At 43.9% G+C, this 23,737-nt stretch overlaps 2 protein-coding genes across 2 annotated transcripts; both read left to right on the top strand.

The window, feature by feature from the left end:
* The first annotated feature begins 3,165 nt into the window (after positions 1-3,165).
* Positions 3,166-12,451, top strand: MAGOH (mago homolog, exon junction complex core component). The gene is made up of 5 exons (XM_003793103.1): positions 3,166-3,405; positions 5,837-5,895; positions 7,496-7,606; positions 10,759-10,841; positions 12,190-12,451. Exons 1-5 carry the CDS (start codon positions 3,318-3,320, stop codon positions 12,287-12,289), a joined length of 441 nt encoding a protein of 146 aa, XP_003793151.1. The 5' UTR covers positions 3,166-3,317; the 3' UTR covers positions 12,290-12,451.
* A 2,575-nt stretch (positions 12,452-15,026) lies between these two features.
* On the top strand, positions 15,027-21,683 carry CUNH1orf123 (chromosome unknown C1orf123 homolog). The gene is made up of 8 exons (XM_023515093.1): positions 15,027-15,049; positions 16,503-16,573; positions 16,666-16,722; positions 17,089-17,170; positions 17,369-17,400; positions 18,947-19,024; positions 20,212-20,277; positions 21,422-21,683. The coding sequence occupies exons 3-8, from the start codon at positions 16,666-16,668 to the stop codon at positions 21,497-21,499; spliced, it is 393 nt and encodes a 130-aa protein (XP_023370861.1). The 5' UTR covers positions 15,027-15,049; positions 16,503-16,573; the 3' UTR covers positions 21,500-21,683.
* Positions 21,684-23,737: the final 2,054 nt, after the last annotated feature.

Below are 23,737 nucleotides of genomic sequence, written 5' to 3'. Positions count from 1 at the left end.
TCAAAAACTTCTCCAGGTGACCTAAAAATGTCACACAGTGTGCGCTGGTGTTTGAGAAAACTGTTCTGACAAGCAGCAAAGGTCAGAATTAGATGTAAACATTTGCATAGGATATTTACGTGCCTTTACTTTCTGGACATAGCACGGCACTTAGACAAAGAAGAGAAATTACTCTTACGTTACAGGTGACAGGCCACGGCCCCACTCCCCCATTCAGCCCATTTTTCAAGACTCGTGGACTTGATGAACTAGTATTACAAACCATAACAAGAGCTAGGTAAGAAATTTCCCAGTGAGGGCGGCACCTGTGGCTCAGTGGGCAGGGCGCTGGCCCCCTAAACCAAGGGTGGTGGGTTCAAACCTGGCCCCAGGCGAACTGCAACAAAAAAATAGCCAGACACTGTGGCGGGCGCCTTAGTCGCAGCTACTCGGGAGGCTGAGGCAACAGAATTGCCTAAGCCCAAGAACTGGAGGTTGCTGTGAGCTGTGATGCCACAGCACTCTACCCAGGGTGACAAAGTGAGATTCTGTCTCCAAATATTCAAATACTTCCAACGAAAAGCAAACACAACAAAGCCATCAAAAGTTCAGTTAACTTTAACAAATAGTTTTCATTTTTTGAAATTAAGTACATAATACATTTTTACAAAATAATGTACATTTTTAAGTATGTCTAATTGACGTTTCTCAAATGTGACCTTATTTGTTTATAATTAATGCAGCCTTCTGACATGAAGATTCCCCAGTCCTGCACTTATCTATTATTACCACACAGTTCTGGACCCTCACTCCTGAACATTTCCTTCAGAAAGACTCCCCTTAAGCTCCTAGAATGGATTAGCGGCCACCCCATGTGCTTCCATTGTATCCTGCACTTCTGCTACTGGTAATATTGTCTCTGCCTTGTGATTGCTTATATGGTTCTTAACTGCCTCCTCTGCATGCTCTATAAAGAAAGGTCTTGCTCACCACTGTAATCACTAGCACGACACATACTAACTAGATGCTCAGTAAATTATGCTAAATTCACTCACTGCAGACACCCACACCATGCTCTACCATGTCGTCTCATCCCTAAAACTCTAGGTTTACTTTCCAGCCTGATTGAAATTAGTCCTTTACATTTCTGGGCACTTTTACTTGCCACAGATTTCTTGGTGCTTTTATTTGCCACATCTGCAGAGCCCCAGATTCACTGGTTACATTATAATTTTACTCTCGGAAAAAAACTTGTGGCAATCGCCTGATACCTCTATGTCTCCAATTACCAGCTCAAGATTGTTGTGATGATTCAAAGAACAAGCACATGTAATGTTAGCCTCGGAGCTAACATTAGGTGCCTAATACCTTTCTCTTTTTCTGGTACAATTTCTTGTTACTACCCATATCCAGTGTTTTCTAATAACAGTGCCTAGGATCTTATAGCTGTTCATAGTTTGTAAAGTATTTTTCCAAGACATTGTTTCTTATCAGCAGTTCTGCCAGGTGTACAATATTATCATGCTCATTTTAAAAATAGGGAAACTGAGGTCTAAAATGTTGAATCAGTTCACCCATGGACACAGTGGATCGCCATAACACACGGAATTATTCTAATACAAGTCTCTACTCACACTACATTCTACCGGTGTTTTTTCAGGGAGAAAAGAACTCAACATTAAGACCAGGAGTGAGAACCAGAGACTACTGGCCTGATTTACAGAATTGTATATGATTATAGTTACCAGACCCCAAGAATTAATGTCATCTTAGCACTGTCTCTAGAACCATTTTCTGTGGCTGGAACTTAGATGAGCTAAAGCAGTTCCTATAATTATGATTTTGATTGCCCTAGGCCTTGCCCTGGGCCTACTCAACTGTAAGTTTTTCCCACAGCCAAAGCAATCTTGCTAAAGTGCAATTAAGTCATGTTACCACTTCCTTCCACTTGCCAGCTTAACAGTAGCAAACCAATGGTGGGAGGGTGTCAGGGACATACAAAAACAAACTATCCTTAACTCCCCCCAACCCCGCCCCATTGATATGGCACTGTGCTTCAGTCTTCACTAAGGACAACCACTTTGGCCTAAAAGGTAAGAGTCTCTTGGGCAGTGGTCCTCAACTGTTACTCACCTGGGGAGCTTGACATAAAATACCAATTTCCAGGTCCACCACTGAGGATTTTAATTGGTTTGGGCCCAGCCATCAATATTTCCTAGATGACCACTGGGGGATTCCACTGGGCATCCAGGACTGAGAATCATTGTTAGGTAAGTGGAACTGCTGGATCGGCAGTTATCTGTTCTTGCTTCCTAGCGTGGCTCTTGGTGGAAGAATGACCAGACACTCCAAAAGCAAGTTAAGCAAGAAAGATTTATACAAAGAGTGAGCAAGATTTGTTTGCCACATACCATGAAAAGTTCCTTGTGGTAACAAGAGGCTCTGGGTATGGCCTAGGGTCTTGCTTTATAGTGTCTGGATTAGACCCTCCTTGTGGTTCAATGTCACCATTTAACCACTTTGATGGACAGGTAATGACATAATTAGCCTTCGGTTACACTAGGTCACTTGGGCAACCTCTGGAGGATAGACCACCCACCTTGGTCCCTGAGAGCCATAATCTCTAACAGAAAGACTGTTAGAGCGGGAAATCAAATATTCAATTTACCTTCTCCTCACAACGCCTATTCTAGAGACGGGGGGGGGGGGTAGAAAAGGATAGAAAGGTAATAAAAGGTAGAAAAGGGTAAAATGGGAGATAAGAATGAGCCAGTTACTTCCAGGGAAATCTCCACTGTGGATTCAGGAAAGGGACCACTGAAAACGGTTTCCTTAAACAGGGAAGTTCAGACGAAGCCAACTTTTAACATACACACGGTGCGTGGCGTCCTCCGGGGAGGTCAGGTCATTTCACCCCATTTTGCTTGAGGTGACCTGAGGCCGGAGACGGCGAAAAGCTTTGGCCAACTCACATGATTCCAGGGTCCTAATTTAGAATGCGGGTGAGCCTGGGGGGACACAGGGTGGTCGCCCGAACCCAACCAGGTGCTTTCCTCCTCAGGCCCAGCAAGAACCCGGGATGCGAACTTCAGCCTCGTCCCAACTTGAGGTAGAGGCGGCAGACTGCTTGACCCCACTCAGGGTTAAAGGGACCAGATCCCTCCTGGGGCTGGGGGGCGTGGCAGCCTTCTGGGAGGGGCGGGGAGAGAGGAGGAACACTCAAACGCGGCGACGGCGCTGACGTCATTTCCGCGCGCCGCCCAACGTCAGTGCCGTGCGCGGGCCGCGGCGGTGAGGTCTGCTGTAGAAATTAGATCTTATTCCCGCTTCTGAGAGCCATGGAGAGTGACTTTTATTTACGTTACTACGTAGGTCATAAGGGCAAGTTCGGCCACGAGTTCCTGGAGTTTGAGTTCCGACCCGACGGTAAAAGCAGCCCCCCGCCTCCCGGAAACAGAGACTAGGCCTGGGGGCGGGCAAGTGGGGAGGCCGAGGATTTGGAATTTGGAGGTGAAGGACTAAAAGGAGGAAGGGAATGAAACCTGTGCGGTGGCCGCCCCACTGGGTCTTTCTATCCATGTACCAGGGGACTTCTATTCAGTGACATTTTCGACCAGAGTATTTTCATTCAACAAACGTTGATTGCACGTCCACTTTGTGCCAGGCTCTGTTTCACTTTATGCGATCAGCAAAGATTGGCAAGCTTCCTCTCTTGTGGAACTTGTGTTTAAGTGTTGGGATAAACAAAAAGATAATTCCAGGTAGTGATGAGTGGTTAGGAAATAAAATGATAGAATAATTGGTGGGCGGGCGGCTTGTAGATAGGGTGGCCCTTACAGAGCTCTCTGGAGAAGAGATATTGAAACTGAACTCTGGCTGACAAGAAGGAGCTAGCTTTGTGAAGGTTCAGAGGAAGAGCATTCCACACAGAACAAGTGCCAAGTGTCAAGGCTGAGGGCAGGAATGAGGTGAGCATGTTGCCGGTGGTCAGTGTGGCTGAAGGGTAGTGAGTTCAGGGTAGGAGATGATGTTGGATAGCCAAGTAGGAGCCGCAGTTTGGAGGGTAGGTCTTTATGGTACAGAGGTTGGAATTGGAATGTTATAAGCAGAGAAAAGATGTGATATGTTCTTGATAAAGTGTTCTACCTATAATGTGCTGAATGGGCAAGAGTGGAAACCGGGCACCTGATTAGGAGATGGTTGCAGTTGTCAAGATAAGTGGAATGTTGATTGGGACCAGAGAAATAGTGTGGAGAGAAGGATTTAGGATACTGTTGGTGGAAGAACCAGTTGGACTGTGTCATTGTGGGATTGGGGGAGAGGGCACTATGGTGAGGGAAAGAGGAATCAAAAATGACAGAAAACATCCACTCAGTGAGGGGATAAAGATGAATCTGATAAGCCCTACGAGGGAGACAGATTTGTACACAGTGAGGGTATTTTGGGTGTTGTGGTAAAGAGAAATAGAGGAACCTCTCAGAGCAGGGAGGAGGCACCTATCCTAGCCTCAGAGTCAGAGAAGACTTCCTACATAAAATGATGTGAAGTGGCTGGAGGGCCGGGGGATTATAGGAGTTGGTTAGGAGTCCAGGAAAAGTCTAGAAGGTATTTTGGACAGCATTAGTAGCAAAGAGGCTGAAAACTAAAAAGCGCATAGGATGTTTCAGGCAGAAACCAAGAAGTTTGATGGACTCCAGCAGTGTGAGAGAGGAATATTGCAAGAGTGTAGCTGGAAAGGCAGATGCCCTCAGATTAGCTATAAGCAATTGATGGTATCAGAGTAACCTAGTAAGACAGGTCTGATACTAAATCACTTTGTTCACTGAATGGAGAATGCACTGAGGGGAAGAGACTTCAGGCAGAGGAACTGTGCAGAACATTTCTAATAGCCCTGACTTTTGAAATAAGTTCATTTGGCTCTTTACATGTGTGTTTTCTAGTCTACAGGGGGAAAAAAGTCATGTCTTCTATTTCCTTTGTTTTCTTCTTTATCCCCACACCATGTACTCAGATTAGCCTGTTGGAGGCACACATGCACACACAGAGCTTTGCGTACCAAATGTGCGCAGTGATAAAAGCACATTTCCATCACAGAAATAGATCACAGTGTTACACAGTCCCACAATAATATATATAAATAGCATCCTACAGTTATCAAAATGCCTTTACATCCTAGCACTCTGGGAAGCCAATGCAACAGGAATGTTTGGGCTTAGGAGTTTGATACCAACCTGAGCAAGAACCTGTTCTCTACTGAAATACAGAAAAATTATCCGGGTGTAGTGGTGCAAGTCTGTAGTCCCAGCTACTTGGGACTCAAGAGAATCACTTGAGCCCAAGTGTTTGAAGTTGCTGCGAGCTGTGATACCATAGCACTCTACCCAGGGTGACAGAGAGAGACTCTGTTTCAAAAAATAAAATAAAAAGAAATGCATTTACAACTTATTTGAGCCCTAGGAGGTCCTGTGTGCAGGTAAGTTACCAATTACTATCCTTCGTTTTAGCTGAGGACATTAACCTGCAAAAATGTGATTTGCCAGAGTCACAAAAGAGCCAGCGTATGTTCTTTGACCACAGCCTCTCGCCTTGGCCTCCCAGAGTGCTAGGATGTAAAAGCATTTCTGAGCAGCCTTTTGCCAGAATTACAGTTCAGAGTCGGCTGCTGTGAGGCTATTTAATAGCCTGAAGTAAAGAACTGACATGATTAATATTGTTGAAATACCAAAGGTATAAATAGTAAATGTTAAGACACATTGAAGACCAAATTAGAATATGTTTTAGGCAATAGTTGGTAGTCTTTGTAGGCTAGTAATGCTTTATTTTAATTGTATGTTGAATTTGTTTTTTTCCCTCACAGGGAAGTTGAGATATGCCAACAACAGCAATTATAAAAATGATGTCATGATCAGAAAAGAGGTATGAGCCTTCATTCACTCCACAGTTTGAGCCTTTTGTCTTGGGTGCAGTTTTTGTTCTTTCTGGAAGTAGTATTGACAGGTAAAGAACAGAGCAGTGTGTATATATATACATATCTGTAGACAGCTTCTGGATTAATTCTCAAATCTTATAGTTTATATATTCTTTTACAGTGCCAAATCAGTTACTGGTAACCATTCAAAGTCTGGCATACCTTGTTTTGAAACCTGAATCTGCTGCTTAACCATGTGACCTTGGGCAAGTCCCCTGTCTGAACTTGATAAATTTTCTGTTTTTTCATCTGTGAAAAGAAGGATAATAAAACCTACCTCCACTCCTCTGTTGCAGAATTAAATATATTACATTTAATGTGCTTGGTATGTTCCCTAGTACATAGTACTCAATGGGAAGAGCATTTAATTTGCATCTGAGGGGAGTGTAGGGAGCGTAGTAAAGCAGTTAACATCATTGAATGTATGTTAGATATCAGGCATGGCACTAGGTATTTTACATATATTTTATTTAACCTTGATTATAAGCCCATGTGATGGGGGGGTATTATATATCCCCTTTACAAATAAGAAAATGAAGGCCTAGATAATAACTGTGGGGCTTGTTTTTAAGACACCCTTGCTTGTAAGAATTACAGTGGGATTTCATACCCATGCCTACCTCTGTAAAAATCTATATGCTCCATTCTGCTGTGATTTCTGCCACACAGTTAAGGCTTGATCAGATTTACTCTTTCCTTTTAACCATGTTATTGCATTTGAAAAGTCTTAACAGTCAATATATTTTCATATTATTACATTTAATTAGCTATTGATTTCATACTTATCTATACATGTCAAAATCCTCACTGCTAGTCTGTAAAATGTATTTTAAAAACATCTCTCTGCTCCTCAGAAGCATATTACTTAGCTGAGAATAAACAGCACCATTTTGTGCTGCTATAACAAAATACCTGAGACTGGGTAATTTATAAGCAATAGAATTTTCTCACAGGTTTGGAAGATGGTAAGTTTGGTTTCCGGTAAGGGTCCTGTCTCTGCTTCTAAGATGGTGCCTTATTACTAGATACTCCAGAGGGAACAAATGCTGTGTTCTTATAAATAGCAAAGGAGCATAAGGGGCCAGCTGGTTCCTTGAGCTCTTTTTAAGGCACTGATCCATGAGGGCTCATGGTTTACAATAGGCTCATTGTATACCCTCATGGCTTAATCACCTAACAGCACTACTTCTTAATACTGTTGAATTGGGATTAAATTTGAACATGAGTGTTGGAGGGAACATAAGGTGCATTCACAGATGTGTTTGGGGTGCAGGTATGAATTGGGTAGGTGAGCAGGGAGAAGGTCCATGTGAAGAGGATGTGCCAGGAGGTGGTAACAAGTAGATAGGATACTGGAGTGTAGTTACTGGGTACTTCTGACCCTGTCTCTCTCCTTAAGCATGCTGAGGTCAAGTGTGAATGTCTTCGCAATTAAGGAGCTGCCAGAAATAAGTCTGTAGGAGTGGTTGTTTTTATCTTACATCACTTTCTGAGTCAAAGCACTGCTTATGGATACAACTTCAGTTTTGCTTTTTAACTTGCTTTCAGGCTTATGTACATAAAAGTGTGATGGAGGAACTGAAGAGAATAATCGATGACAGTGAAATTACCAAAGAGGACGATGCTTTGTGGCCACCTCCTGACCGAGTGGGCCGGCAAGTGAGTGTTTTATTGATCATCCTATACTGCAGAAATCTTATAAGTAAGATAAGGTTTGTTGCAATAGGGAGAAATGAAGAAAGCGAGTGGTACTGCTGGCCACTTAGAGCCCAGCCCTGAATTTCTTCTTCTGACAACCCTCGTTCTCAAATCTTTCACTGCCCACCTCACGTACTGAGTAACCAGTATGGACAAAGCATTGTAGGCATACAGATAAGTAGAACATAATTGTTTCAACAATCTAATGGAAGGAAAATCATACAACTAAGTGTATTATGTAAATTTATGGCTTATATGTTCATTCTGAAGAACATTTTCATAATTAAAAATAGAAAAACCACTCTCAAGTTTGAATGAACAGAAAAGATATTTCTGCCTCAACAGCTGAAACCCTAATTCAGACTTCTTTCCTATTTCTTCTGTCCCATATTATCCATTTTTCCATCCTGAAGCAAATGTGATCTTTAAAAATATATATTTATTTGTGTATTCCACTGATTGAAATGCTTCAGTGGATTCCCACTGCACTTAAATCCCAAACTCCAACCTTATCTTGTGTCATGCTCACAATCTCTGTGTTCAAGCCTTACTAGCCTCATTCTGTTCCTCAGACACACCTAGGTGGATCTTACTGTAAGGCCTTTGAACGTGTCACATTCTGCCTAGAATATTTTTCCTTTAACTCTGTACAAAACTATTATTGAAGTCTTCAAAAGTTACTTTCTCTCAGGCTCGATGCCATAGCTCAGTGGTTAAGGCGCCAGCCATATTCACTGGGGCTGGCGGGTTTGAACCCAGCCTGGGTCTGCTAAACAACAACAACTGCAACAAAAAAATTGCCAGGCATTGTGGCAGGCATGTAGTCTCAGCTACTTGGGAGGCTGAGGCAAGAGAATCGCTTAAATTGCTTAAGCCCAAGAGTTTGAGGTTGCCATGAGTTGTGATGCCATGGCACTCTAACGAGGGCAACATAGTGAGACTCTGCCTCTAAAGAAAGAAAGAAAATAAAGAAAAAGTTAGGACAATAAGAAGATGACATTTTGAACCTGTTAACAAAGAAAACTCAGCATTTTAAGGATATGAGAAAAAAAGGTGTTCTTATTATAGTAATAATAGACCTGGGAATAGAATTAAAATTAATACAGCTGCTTTAGGGAGCAATTTGTAGTATCAGGCACAATTTTGGGGGAGTTTTTTTGTTTGTTTGTTTGTTTTTTGAAACAGCCTTACTATGTCTCTGTTGGTAGAGTGCTGTGGCATCACAGCCCATAGCAACCTCAAACTCTTGGGCTTAAGAGAGTCTCTTGCCTCAGCCTCCCAAGTAGCTGGGACTACAGGCACCCGCCACAATGCCTGGCTATTTTTTTTGTTGTTGTAGTTGTTAGCATCATTTAGCAGGCCCAGGCCAGTTTGAACTTGCCAGCCCTGGTGTATGTGGCCGGTGCCCTAACCACTGAGCTGTGGGCGCCAAACCTCAGGCACAGTTTAAAATACTTATCATACTTCTAGGAATTTTCCTGGAGACATTTTCACATATGTATGACAAGATGTGTAGAAGACTATTCTTGCCACATTGCTTATATAGTAGAACTTATAAGTTAACCACCCAAGGAACCGTAACAAACTGGTCAACATATAGATGTGCTCAGTATAGGATCTGAACCTACTTTCCTGATGAGGGACATGTGTGGCGTGTCTAGTCTATGGAAGTTAGGTCAACTTGATGTGGTCAATGTAGAGAAGTGGTCAACGATGGAGGTTCTGCTGTAGTAACAAAAATTTGGAACTTAAGTCTGCTTCAATTAGGGAAATAGAATACTTAGCCTAAAACACTTAAAACGAATGAACTAGATCTACATAACTCAACATGAATAAATCTCAAAAACAATATTGAATGGAAAAAGCAAAAAAATACATATAGAATGACCATTTTTATAAAAAAAATTTTTTTTTGAGACATAATGTCACTGTGTCACCCTGGGTAGAGTGCCATGGTGTCACTGTAGCTCACAACAACCTCAAACTCTTGGGCTTGAGTGAACCTATTGCCTCAGCCCCCTGAGTAGCTGAGACTACACGTGAGTGCCACTATACCTGGCTAGTTTTTCTATTTTTAGTAGAGATGAGTGCTTGTGCTTGCTCAGCGAACTCCCAAGTTCAAACAATCTACCTCAGCCTCTTAGAGTACTAGGATTACACTGCACCTGGCCAGTGTAAAATTTTTAGAACATACCACCAAATCTAAAACACGAGTAGAATAGATATGCTCCAACTTCAGGGGACGCAGGAAGAACAGAATGGGAGGTGAACATAAACTTTGTAATATTTCGTTTCTTTTAAAAAAATCTCACACAAGCATGACAAAATACTGTTTCTCAAATCTGGGTATTGGGAACATTGATCTCTAATTTTTTCTATTTTCTGTTAGAATTATAAATCAAAAATAGGAAAAAAAGAAAAAATCAGTAGAGTTCACCAGACTGTACATTCCACAGGGCAGGTAGTTCTTTGGTTTTGTTTGGTTTTACCTGTCCTAAGTACTGAGAACAGTCCCTGGCACATACTAGGTGCTCCCATAGATGTTTTATGAACATTTACCGTACTCATGTCACTGAGACCCAAGGTCATGCAGCTAGGAAGTGACAAAGCTGGGGTCAAACCCAACGTTTTGCTTGTCCCATATCCCCCAGAAAGGTTAGATCCTTTGTTTTGTTTTGTTTTGTTTTGTTTTGTTTTTATCAGGGCTGGGTTTGAACCTGCCATCTCTGATATATGGGACCAGCACCCCACTCCTTGAGCCACAGGTGCCACCAATCGTTTGGTATTTTTAAAACACAGATCTATCCATGTTACTCCACATTGTTAACAATGAAAGCTTATATATAAAATAGTATATAAATTCTTCCAAATCTCAGAAATGGTAGAGCCTTGAGGATACAGTTTTTTCTAAAAGTATGAGCTTCTTAAGGGCTAAACTATTATCTATCTGCTTCTAGAACCTAGCACACTTTAGAGCTCAGAGTGAAATGCCCTTGTTTTTGTGGCCATCTGTAGTAGAGTTTGTGATTTGGCAAATGATAAGCCCTTCTCTTATGTGCTTGATGAATAATCTAGTTCTTTTCAACTTTGCTTTTTTTTTAATATGTTTTTAGGAGCTTGAAATTGTCATTGGAGATGAACACATTTCTTTCACAACATCAAAAATTGGTTCCCTTATTGACGTCAATCAATCCAAGTAAGTGTACATGATCCTTACATCCAGTTGTGTCTGTTTTGGAGCAATAAGAAACCCTTAGCCCAACTGTAACCATGATAGGAAGATCTGATGCAAATGCAGAACAGAGGTGGCAGCTTTGTCCTCCTTGTTGGGGAAAGACGCTAAATATTTTTGAAGGCTTGCTCCTATTACTTTTGGTGTTTCATTTGATCACTGCTACTAAGAGCGTCTCGGTGACATTCACACATACAGATTAATGCACAGGAGCAGCCAGAACAGAAAGTGAAATATGCCAAAACAAGCACACAGGACAAACTTAGCTTCACCAAGTCTGAATAGCTTTTTCGGTATTGACCATTCAGACTGGAGCATCTTAAATCTGACTTTGATAAAACTTGAAATTTTTTAGGATCTGAATTTTAAAATTCATGTTATCAGTGTGGCAAAGTATAAAGTTGAGCTGTGAGTCTGTGTGGTACAAAGGATCCTTAAGAATTTGGCAACCTTGGGCAGCACCTGTGGCTCAGTGGGTAGGGTGCCAGCCTCATATACTGAGGGTGACGGGTTCAAACCCAGCCCCAGCCAAAATGCAACAAAAAAGTAGCTGGGTGTTGTGGTGGGCGCTTGTAGTCCCAGCTACTCCAGAGGCTTAAGGCAAGATAATCACCTAAGCTCAGGAGTTGGAGATTGCTGTGAGCTATGATGCCTCAGCACTCTACCAAGGATGATGAGCTGAGACTCTGTCTCTAAGAAAAAAAAAAAAAAAAGAATTTGGCAACTTCTTTGGCTCTTGTATTTTGAGGATTTGGGAGTAGATACGGCTCACTTTTAGTAAATACTGAGCATAATTGTCTTCCTTTGTATAGTCTCCTTGTTCTTAGCTAGTGATGCCATAGTAATCAACTTCTTGGTCCTGCATGTATTACTTTTTTAAAAAGTTTTCCTAATTCTGAAAGTAATATGTGCTCACTACAGAAAATACAGGAACAAGGTAGAAAGTGAAAATTGTCCATCATTAGATAAACTTCATTAATGTCTTGTTAGCCTTTTTTCTCTGTACATTAAAAAATACCATTTTTAAAAAGCACAAAAAACACACTTGAAATCAATCTGTTATTTTAATCATGATTTTTTTCACTCAGTGTGTAAACACTTTACCATCTTAAAAATTCAGTGTATTTAAATGATCTTATATTCCATTTTAATGTAGCCTTTTCCTTCTTTATGGACCTTTGATTGTTCAGTTTTAACGCTGTCAGTATCTTTATAAGGAACATCTTAGTAGATAAGTAATTAGGTTTATTAAGTGGTGTTTTTTTGCCAGTTTTCCTCAGTTTTTAAAACATTTTTCTCCCTTGTATTTTAGGGATCCAGAAGGTTTACGAGTATTTTATTATCTTGTCCAGGACCTGAAGTGTTTGGTCTTCAGTCTTATTGGATTACACTTCAAGATTAAGCCAATCTAGGTTGAATATTGCTGTGGACATGAGGGGGGTGGGAGTAGTTATTACCATTATTAGGAAATTTTTGTGTATATCAGGGCAATATTTTTATAAACTATAAATGATTGTCTTTAATAAATGTGATAAAATCCAATTTTTATTATTTTATAAAGACCTGAATGTGAACTTGTCTCAATTTCTTTGTACAACACTAACATCGTATGCAAAGTATTGCCCCCAAATGGAATCTAATCAATCATCTAGATATAACTACCATTTTATAGGAAATAAGAGAATAGAGAAAAATGCTAAGAAAATTATAATGGGAATCCAATGAGGAATTGGATTTCCTCCAGTTTCTAGAGGAAATTCCAGAACAAACCACATGGTTTCTTTAATAAATTGCAAAGGAAACAAAGGGAGTGGGAAAATATAAAAGAGATTTAAGAGACACATTAATCTGTTTGGACCCTATTTGGACCGTGATTCAAAAAGGAAATTTGAACTCTTAATTATTTGATGATTTTTATCAGTACTGTTAATTTTTTTTTAAGTGTGAAATAGTACTATGGTTAGGAATTTATTTATTTTTGAGAATCGCACTTTATTGCTCTGGGTAGAGTGTGGTGGTGTCATAGCTCTCAGTGACCTCAAACTCTTGGGCTTGAGCAATCCTCTTGTCTCAGCCTCCCAAATAGCCTGTATTGGGACTATAGCTGCCTGCCACAATGCCCGGCTAATTTTTAGAGACGGGATCTTGCTCTTTCTCAGGCTGGTCTTGAACTCCTGAGCTCAAGCAATCCACCCACCTCTGCCTCCCAAAGTGCCAGGATTACAGGCATGAGCCACTGAGCGGGGCCCTAGTATTGTGGCTGGGGCTTTTAAAATCACCTTTTAGAGATAAGAACTGTGTTTCAGTAGTGTTATGTGTGGAAATACTTCAGTTTAGTACGTTACAAGAGATAAAATACCTGACCTGGTCTTAGAAAAGTTTTACATTAATCCATTTTTTAAATCAGAACAACAGCCAGTTAGGACTGAAACCAAATTGGTACAGACTGGGAATCTGTTCAGCAGGTAGAGCTGTAGGAACTTCTTGCCAATAGTGTACTGTTTCTTTAGGCAAATTGTTGATTGAACAGATTGCACCTGCTAAAAGGAACTAGACTTGATAGGCCTCATTTGAACGGAATTAATTACAACTCACATCCCTAAACACTGGCCATCTTGATACAAGGTCCCAAGTATTCTGACTCCTGGACCTCTTCACTACACTCTGCCGCCTGCAGAGACTATGGGGCAAGTGAGAAGCAATGCCAAGATGTCAGGGCTTCTGAATCCAGTGCACCTCCTCCTATAAGGGTACTTGGGGCAATGAGGCAAAAAGTCGCCTCATCCACCTGGTCTTCAAGTACTAAAAAAAAAAAAAAAGAAATGACAGTGAAGACCTCAGAAGATTATGAAAGGGTTCTTGGATGGGCTGTTCCTTCTAACATTGATGTCTGCAGCTCCGGCATGGTCTCAGATGTACCCCGATTAGAGGCCAAGTAAACAAGGTTCAGTGAACATATGACAGAGGGACAAGCCAGGTGGGAACCCAAAGAGCCAGCTGAAGTAGGCGGGACGGTCCCGATTTTCAACAATTTGTCCCGTGTCCCGCGGCGTTTTAAAAAAGTCACGATTTTTGGAAAGAATGCACAAACGGGCGGGAGAACAGTAAGGGAATATACGGTTTTCGGCTGCCATGTGGCTATTTCGCCAGGATATCAGTTTTATATTATTTTTGTTAATTTTGTAATGTTAAACTGTAATAATAAATAATTGTTAAGTGATTATCGTGAACTGCTTATCAAAGTTTGCATTGTTGTCAGGCCCAGCCCCCGCCTCACCCCCAGTCAATGGTGTCCCGCTTTACCAATGTTAAAATCTGGTCACCTTAAACTGAAGGGGAGCATCTAGTCCCAGGGACCACGATAAAAAGGGCGCGGACACTTGGCAACTCTGAAGAGTGGCCTGCAAGCCAGGTCTCAGTCGGAGAAACGAAAGGCATCATCTCCAAATCTGCGAGGCTGCAGAGGGAATCGACGTGATCTGACAAGTTTCAGAGGGCAGGCAGACTAATGAAGAGCCAGGAACGAGAACTGGGGGCAGGAGGATGCCAAACAGAGGTTTTGTACAGAGGCTGTTTTGTTCGCTTAGTGCTGGCACAAAATCGGCGTGCGTTACCGATTCCTGGAGGCATGCTTCAGCCGGACTGAGCAGCGGTTAACCGCGGACTTATCTAACATTCACAAGTTGCAGTTAGTTCACCTGCCGAGAAGAACCGGGCGGAGAGGCGGGGCAAGCGGCGCGCAAGCCCCGCCCCTCCCCGAGGCCGCGCACTGAGGGTGCGCAGACCGCGTCCGCCTTTTACGACGGGCCGGAAAGTAGCGGCCGCAACCAGCCGCAGGCTGAGCCGGGACACTATGGGGGTGAGGGGAGGCGACTCGGCTGCCGGGCATGGAGGGACAGGGGGCAAGGATCTGGGAGGCAGACGTTCGCGCCGGAAGGGAACGAAGGGCGTGGGCTCGCGTTGAAGGAGTGGGATGCAGAGCCCGTGCAGGGAGGGGCAGGGCGGAGCCGACGGTGGGGACTAGGCGGTCCCTTGTGGGCCGGCGCAGGCGCAGCTGACGCGGATTCTGTGGCCCTCCCTCTCCTCAGAAAATAGCGCTGCAGCTCAAGGCCACGCTGGAGAACGTCACCAACCTCCGACCAATGGGCGAGGACTTTCGGTGGTACCTGAAGGTGCGCGGGGATGACCCGGCCCTTGGACCGGGAGGAGGGAGGAGTGTGTAGAGGCAGTGAGGCTTCTAGGGGTTTTCGGTAGGGCCAGCTAGGGCCAGACCCCGGGAAGAGGTGACCCATCCTCATCTCAGTACAGGCCAGGAGCTTTTTCTCCGGTCGCATGAGAAATACTTAGGCAGACACGTTAAATGTTAGGGTTTTTTTCTGATTCGGATTTTAGGTTTGCTTTTTTAAGTTTATTGGTTCATCTTTAATTGGCAGTCTTGGAGCTCTTCCTTTTGTAATTTTTGCCTTTGTTAAATCTTTCGTGGTCTTAGTAAACAGATACTAAATGAAATGCTACGTGAAGGGACCTTGTCATTATTTAATAAGGTGAATAATTTCTCCTTTGGTTTTATTTGTTGATTTGTTTTTATTTATTGTGAAGTAGGTCGATTTTAAGCATAATTCACCCTTCTCTTTCCATGTTGGTAAAATCTGGTACCCTGGTGTCATGGGCTGCAGAAGTTCTACTACTGCACAGTTTGAGGCCCTTCACTATCCCAGAGCTTCTGCTTTATTTTCCTCCTAGTCCAGGCATTCTTCTGTACCTGCCCAGAGCCCTATCCTTTAAGGAGTTATCTCTGCTCACTTTTATTTCCAAGTATTTTGAAGCCTGAGTGCCAGGGCTTACTTGGGCAATCGGTATTTTTGGCTTAGGCAGCACAAAGTCTAGTGAAGGAGACAGGAAAATAGAGTGACAACAGATTGATTACAGACAATCCTTGAGTTACACACATCCAACTTAGGCACAACTCACACTTACGAATGGAGGTTATTACAGTAAATCCTTGAGTTACACACATCCAACTGACATACAACTCAGACTTAGAAATGGAGGTATTATAGGTAAATGTACCTGTTTCATCTTACATGCAAGTTCAACTTAAGAACACACCTACAGGCTCGGCGCCTATAGCTCAACCGGCTAAGGCTCCAGCCACGTACACCTAAGGTGGCGGGTTCGAATCCCCAGCCCGGACCCGCCAAACAACAATGATGGCTGCAACCAAAAAATAGCCAGGCGTTGTGGCAGGAGCCTGTGGTCCCAGCTACTTGGGAGGCGGAGGTAGGAGACTCGCTTGAGCCCAGGAGTTGGAGGTTGCTGTGAGCTGTGATGCCATGGCACTCTGCCCAGGAGACAGCTTGAGGCTCTGTCTCAAAAAAAAAAAAAAAAAAAAAAAAAAGAACACACCTACAGAACCGCTCTTATTTGTAACCTGGGGACTACCAGGTAGCCCCTTTGGGGCATAGGGGAATCCAAACGGAGCTCTCAACCAAGCAGAGGCGGTGCAGGGCCTGTTGAAGCCATTTCTGTACCACGTGAACCTTGAATCATCTGCGGGACAGGGCACTTTTTAGAGGAGGGTGGGTATGTCAGCATAGCAAACAACTTGATCTGTCCTTTGCCCAGAGAGAAGTCCAGTTATGTCCTTTTGGGGGCTAGTTGTAAGGATGAAGAGAGTGTCAACAAGAAAGTAGATTGTAAGTCTACCCACCCCACATTTTCTTTTCCTTCCCTCGGTGTCTGCCCCTTTGAGCCACTTGATTTACTAATACTTTTCTTTCCTTCCAAGATGAAATGTGGCAACTGTGGTGAGATTTCAGAGAAATGGCAGTACATCCGGCTGATGGTAACTGTTCCCTACCACCACCATACCCACAAATACAAATACACCTCTGGGGAGGAATTGGGGAAACTGACCCTAATCTCCCTCGTCCTTTTGGGCCCATTTTTTTTTGAGTTTTGAGGGGCAGTCATCATTGTGTGCAGCACTGGGAACAGCAGGCATATTTGGGATGTGAAGCAGAGTTCAGAATTAAGGGGAAGCCCTTTCCTCATTCGCAAGAAGCCTCCCCAAGGTTCTTGTCATAACAAGTCACTCCCCCTCTCTGAATTTTGGTCTCTTCAACTGGATAATAAGTAGTGGGACTGGATATCCTCAGGACCCTAGCATTTCCTTGATGTGTAACTAGCGGTTCTGTTTGCTCTTTGCCAGGACAGTGTGGCCGTGAAGGGTGGGCGTGGCAGCGCCTCCATGGTCCAGAAGTGCAAACTTTGTGCACGGGAAAACTCCATTGGTAGGTTGGGCCAAGAATACTGAGTTCTGCCAAGCTGGCCCACAGTTACCTGGTACCAGACCAAAAACAGGCTCTTGTTATCTATGGGTGGACTCAAGCAGAAGCCTGTGCAGTGATCTCTTTCCCACTGCCACATTTGGGTACCTTGGTGGGGCCAGGGTATAGACTCAAGTCAACTTTGTGTTTTTTATGTTTCAGACATTTTGAGCAGCACCATCAAGCCTTACAATGTAAGTTTGTTGCTGTGGTGGCAGGTGTTTTGGATTTGAATCTAAACTGGGAGGTAGGCTCGGCGCCTGTGGCTCAAACAGCTAAGGCGCCAGCCACATACACCTAAGCTGGCGGGTTTGAATCCAGCCCAGGCCCACCAAACAACAATGATGGCTGCAACCAAAAGATAGCCAGGCATTGTGGTAGGCGCCTGTAGTCCCAGCTACTTGGGAGGCAGAGGCAGGAGAATCGCTTGAGCCCAGGAGTTGGAGGTTGCTGTGAGCTGTGATGCCACGGCACGCTACCCAGGGTAATAGCTTGAGGCTCTGTCTCAATAAATAAATAAATAAATAAATAAATAAATAAACTAAACTGGGAGGTAGGAGGCCTGGGTTCTAGAGTTACACCTGTGTCAGAGTGACCCATCACAGGATATTCATGTGTGTACTTACTCAGTTGTTCATTCACTCAGTCATTTAGTACCAAACACTGAGCAGTTGGCGAGAAAAAGACTCATCAACAGGCTGTTGCAGTGCCTTATAAACTCTGTGCTGTGGGAGCTTGGGGCACTGCTGACCCACCTGGCTGCTTAGTTTGCATCACTGAGAGCACTTGCCTTGTCTACGTTTTAGGGGACGTGAAAGCCTTCTCCAAAACCACAGGTGGAACAGTCCTTGGATGCATCCATAACATTATAGCATGGATGTTATTAGATAGTTATTTGACAGTACATAACAAGCCCAAAGGTGAGACAGAGTGTGTTTTGGGTCTTTTTTATTTAAAGGACAGTTATTTGTATTTACTCATTCCTCATTTGATATTTACTTAAAATATCTCAATCATGCCAAATTCTTGGCTTTGTTTTGAAGTTAAATGAGGATTTGCCCTCAAGTAAAAATCATGGTGTGGTTGGTGTGCAGGAAATTATTTTACAGTAGACAACAGGAAGAGACTGAATGTGTGAGTATGGTGCTTGGGGTCTCTGGGCCTGTGGGTCAGGTAAGCAAGAGTTTCCTGGCCACCTACCCACAAGAGGTATCCCTTCCCACATACATATGCCATGCCAAAGGCTCTAGGTCACTAGGTCAGCCCTCTGCCCTCGTAGCATGGCAGAGGGTTAGCAAAAGGCTAGATAGCTGTGTGTACCAGGACTGTGTGGATGATTTGGAGATCTTGTAGCTCAACATTCTTGTTCATATTTGTGTGTTATCTGTCATTTATTGAACATGTAAAGTACTGTGCTGAGCACTTAACTTATATTCCAGATTCTCAAAATAAACTTGTAGATGTCTCCTCAGTTTTGTTCAAGATCAGGAGTAGGCCTGGAGGGGAAGAGAGGCAGAGCTCAGCCTCACAGCCAGCTGGGCTGACCCCAGAATCAGTACTTTTTCTGCAGTACTCATGTGCACAGAAAGCCTCATGGGGATCAGGTGCCAAAGCAGGCTTCTTTTAAGAAGGGAATGAGTTGTTCCCAGGTCCCATTTTAGAGGGATAGGGGCAGGAAGGGCGGGGGCCATGGAGCCATCTGGGGCCCATTTGAGCTTACCTTCTCACCACTCTTTCTAGGCTGAAGACAATGAGAAGTTCAAGACAATAGTAGAGTTTGAATGCCGAGGCCTTGAACCAGTTGATTTCCAGCCACAGGTTTGTGCCTTTGTAGGTAACCTGTATGGGGAGGGCGTGTAGTGAAGCAGAACTATGCTTCCTGCAGAGACCAAGGACTGGGAATGACTGTCATTTATCAGGTGGTCACTATATGCTGGGCACAGTAGCTGTCACTTTCACATGTTAATTCATTTAATCCCCATAGTAACCCTATGAAGCTGTTCATCCTATTCTTCAGAGGAGGAAAGAACTTCACAGGTTTTGTGATTTGCCCAGGGTCATACAGTGAGCAGTGGGGTTGTGATTTGGTCCCAAGTCTGTCTTACTCTAGAGTTAGTGCTCCTCCCTTTTGGTTTGTGCAGCCTTTTTTTTTTTTTTTTTTTTTTTTGAGACAGACCCTCAAGGTGTCGCCCTGGGTAGAGTGCCGTGGCATCACAGCTCACAGCAACCTCCAACTCCTGAGCTCAAGCGAGTCTCCTGCCTCTGCCTCCCAAGTAGCTGGGACTATAGGCACCCACAATGCCTGGCTATTTTTTGGTTGCAGCCATCATTGTTTGGCAGGCCAGGGTTGGATTCGAACCCGCCAGCTCAGGTGTATGTGGCTGGTGCCTTAGCTGCTTGATTCATAGGCAACAAGCCTCCTTTTTTTTTCTTTTTTTTTTTAGAGACAAAGGCTTACTTTGTCACCGGCGGTAGAGAGCAGTGGTGTCATAGCTCACAGCAACCTCCAGCTCTTGGGCTTAGGCAATTCTCTTGCCTCAGCTTCCTGAGTAGCTGGGGCTACAGGCACCTGCCACAATGCCTGGCTATGTTTTTTGTTTTTACGGTTTGGCTGGGGCTGAGTTTGAACCCGCCACCCTCAGTTTCCTCAGTATATGGGGCCAGTGACCTACTTACTGAGCCATAGGCACCACCCTGTGCAGCTTTGCATGTTACAACAAATCTGAGGCAGACAGAAGAGAGAATACCATCATCCCCATTTCGTAAATAAGAAAACTAAGGTCTGGTCCAGAGAGGGGAGTGACATGTCCAAGGTGGTTCAGCAAATCAAGGGTAGCAGAAGAATTCACCCCACACCTCCTGCCTTCTGGTCCTGAAGAGGCTGCCAGCTCTCTGTCTTTCATCTCAAAGGCATTGCAAGAAGAGCTAGCCACCCGACAGCCCTCACGCGTCAGCCCAATGCCTCCTTTTCCCACGACTAACTGCTGGCTTCCTGTCCTCTGCAGGCTGGGTTTGCTGCTGAGGGTGTGGAGTCAGGGACAGTGTTCAGTGACATTAATCTGCAGGAGAAGGTATGAAAGTTGGGGTTCTTGCATGGTATTGTAGGGTGCCTGGTGGAAATTATCCTTTTGGTAAACAAGGCTCAGCAATGGAAAACCCACAATATTTTTGTGCTTTTTGTTGGTGATTTCACTATTTATATGGCCCAAATGTAGGGCTCTCTGGTATACATGCATGGAGGCTGTGATGTGCCTCACAGGGAAAATGAGTGTTAGATAGGCCTTGTTCTGACATGAGTTATAGTGCTGCTGGCCATGAGTTCAATGTTAATAAATCAACATTGTATATTAAGGAAGGTGTCTTTAAACAGTAGTACCAGGTGGCGTCTGTGGCTCAGTGGGTGTGGCACCAGCCCCATATACCGAGGGTGGCACGTTCAAACCTGCCCTTGGCCAAACTGCAACAAAAAAATAGCCGGTGTTGTGGCGGGCACCTGTAGTCCCAACTACTCGGGAGGCTGAGGCAAGAAAATCACCTAAGCCTAAGAGCTGGAGGTTGCTGTGAGCTATGACACTACAGTACTCTACCAAGGGCAACAAAATGAGACTCTGTCTCTACAAAATTAATAAATAAATAGTAGTACCACATGAAACAAGATTACTTATTGATCAGAGCCCACAGGAACCTAACCCTACATTTCCCTGGGAGCAGTATTTGCAGTGACTTTAAAGAGCCTTGCTACAGTGAACAACAAGAAATAGTCTCTATTCCTGGACGTGTTACTACCCTGGTGATAGAAAAGCCTTGCGCTCAGGCCTTGAAAGAAGGACAGAAACTTGGTTTAGTTTGCATAGCGCCCCATAGTAATAGTAGCTGGCACTTCTGAGCTGTCCCGTGTGCCAGGTGCTACGCTAATTGCTTTTACGTGCTTTTTACCTTTACTCACTTGACTCTTTTAACATTCAATATGAAGTATATTGTCTTTTCTTTTTAATAGAGGACAGGACTCAGAGAAGTTAAGTGACCTGCCCACAATCTCAAAGCTAAAATCGCTGGAATTCGGGCCTGAGCTATCGGGCTTTGTTCGGGGTCCTGTTTGTGACTATCTGAGTCAGAGAAATGGGCTTAGGAATGGGCTTTCTAAGTCCCAGTTCTCTACTTGCCACACTGCTCCTTTCGGCCTTAGGAGGCTAACATTGCCACTTTATTTCACAGGATTGGACTGAGTATGACGAAAAGGCCCAGGAGTCTGTGGGAATCTATGAGGTCACCCACCAGTTTGTGAAGTGCTGAACTCTTGCTGCACACTTGCCCTTAAGGATTGAGAAGGGACAAAGTGCTCCAAGTTGCAGAGCCCACTGAGGCCAGTCCCCTCTTCCCTCATCTCCTGGTAGCTGTACCAAACCTTCCTGGTCTGCATGCTAGGCTCTGTTGTAGCTTCCCAAGCCCCACAAATAAAGCCCCTGTTGGTGCCGCACTGGCGTATGAAGGTGGAGTCAGGTAGCAGCCACTCCCTCCACAAGTTTTCACACTGAGGGCCTTTTCTTGCTTCTTGGCACCTTCCCTTGGATTTAAATCATGCACCTGTCCCAGTGTATAAAATGTGCAAGAGCACGTAGCTTCTGCAGTCTCTCAGGCTCTTGAGGAGTGAGCATGTCCACACAGAAGATTAAAGGTATAAAAGCCAGTGGCACAGAGGGCAGCAGAGCCTGGAAGGATGCCATGAGACCAGCAGTCCTAAGCCAAAACACTGCATTGACCAGCTTGGCCAAGTAAACCCAGCCATCCCTGTTAGGTTTAGCTCATAGTCCAGAGCTAAAAGGGACTTTAGAGATTAGCAGTCCACTCCTGGCGTGTATCTACTCTACAAAAGAGCTGCTCACGTGCTGTGATTGGACTCCCTGCCCATTGAGAGAGTCAATATGAAAGTTCTTCTTTATTCTAAGTCAGCCTCTATGGTCCTTGTAGCTGCTTCTGCTGGTCCTGGTTTGTTTCCCTGTGACCACATTTACATGTTCTGCCTCTAAATAACCCTTTGGAGCTATGAAGACCACAGTCATCACCCTTTAAGTGTCAAGGGCCTGGTTCCCTGGGTCAGAAGATCCCCATACAGTAAACAGAGTTGTTCAGTGAACAGCTGGATCCTAAGAGGATGCTCGTACCTTCACACCAGCGAACCTGCCATTTGGAAAACCTTACCAGGGATCTTATTTCTTCAATGTTCCGTGGGAGGCTGGAATTCTTTGGAAGCAAAATTTTATATCTTTATTTCCCATATTTGAGAGTGGGAAAGGGTTTACCCACTCCTAAGCTTGTTGTGAATTTATAAGAAAGGGATCTTCAGATTTTAGGCAAAGCTGGCCATGTCCAAGGGGGCAAGGAAGTGCCTCCCTCATCCCCTCTGAAGTCTGGCGATCACATCATGTTTCCTCGGTTCCCTGCATTCCTGGGCCCCTGGGTTCTTTTCTACACCTAACAGGGCAGGGCTTTTTCAGTCCTCTCAGCCAGCAGGTCAGCCAGCCCTTTGCCCAGTGGGTCTAGTCCACTGCATATCTAGGAAGCAAATAATACAGGCAACAGTGGGCTGGGCAGCCTTTCTGGTTTTTGGTCTCTGTACCAGTCAGTGTGTGTTAACCTCATAAAGACAAACACTAAGGGGATCTCAAGGTTTTCATTATACTTTATTTTCTCATCTTTCAGGAAATAGGGAGAGGAACCCAAGTAATTATTAGAATAAAGGAAAAATGAAATTATGTCAACAGATGCAAAAAAAGTGTTAAGTAAAATTCAACACCTGTTAACAAAACCCGAGAATTTAGCAAACTAGGAACAGGAGGGAGCCACCCTCACCTGACAAAGGGTATCTACAAAAACAGCAATGCTGTGTTTAATAAATGATAACATGTTTGAAAAATTCCATTCAAGATCGGGTGAGATGAGGATGCCCTCAAACACTGCCTCTGTTCAACATTGTGCTAGGTCCCAAGCAGTGTGACAAGACTATAGAAAGAAAGTAAGAGGAAAGGAAGAAACAACTCGTTTTCCTCAGGTTATGATTTTTGACTGAAAAAAGTCCAAAAGAATTAACAGGTGCTGGATTTAAGATCAAATCAAATGCATTTCAAAGCACTAGCAACACAGGACAGGAAAGACAACATTCATAGCAGTAACCAGAGAGCGACCCAGAATTAACCTGTCTGGGAGTTGTGACCTGAATGGAGAAAACTATTAAACTTTAGTGAAAGGCCATAAAGGCCAAATAAATGGAGACTTAACCTTATTGTTGATGGATAGGAAGACTTGATATTATAAAGATGCTCATTTTCAACAATTACCTTTATAAATTAAATTCCAATAGAAATGCCAACTTAAATAGAACTAGCCACAGTGGTCATGTCTCTGAGGAGTGCTGTCCCCGTTCCTCAGCCAAGTACTACCAGGCTGAGTCCCTCCCTTGGTTGGTCCATCAGGGCTCCAGGGAAGGTCGCTTTCGTGCCTGGCCTCTAGAAAGCCACAGGGCTCACAGTACTG

The sequence above is a fragment of the Otolemur garnettii genome, unplaced genomic scaffold, assembly GCF_000181295.1.
Source record: "Otolemur garnettii isolate 467f Iridium unplaced genomic scaffold, OtoGar3 scaffold00066, whole genome shotgun sequence".
Taxonomy (NCBI): Eukaryota; Metazoa; Chordata; class Mammalia; order Primates; family Galagidae; genus Otolemur; species Otolemur garnettii.
This window is presented reverse-complemented; position numbering and strand designations above follow the sequence as displayed.

Bases quoted from the DNA above. Each gene is read 5' to 3' on its own strand.
- MAGOH (XM_003793103.1), top strand. From the start codon at position 3,318: ATGGAGAGTGACTTTTATTTACGTTACTACGTAGGTCATAAGGGCAAG. The intron at 3,406-5,836 runs GTAAAAGCAGCC...TTTCCCTCACAG, and splicing joins GTTTGAGTTCCGACCCGACG to GGAAGTTGAGATATGCCAAC. The intron at 10,842-12,189 runs GTAAGTGTACAT...CTTGTATTTTAG, and splicing joins ATTGACGTCAATCAATCCAA to GGATCCAGAAGGTTTACGAG.
- CUNH1orf123 (XM_023515093.1), top strand. From the start codon at position 16,666: ATGAAATGTGGCAACTGTGGTGAGATTTCAGAGAAATGGCAGTACATC. The intron at 17,401-18,946 runs GTAAGTTTGTTG...CACTCTTTCTAG, and splicing joins GCACCATCAAGCCTTACAAT to GCTGAAGACAATGAGAAGTT. The intron at 19,025-20,211 runs GTTTGTGCCTTT...TGTCCTCTGCAG, and splicing joins CAGTTGATTTCCAGCCACAG to GCTGGGTTTGCTGCTGAGGG.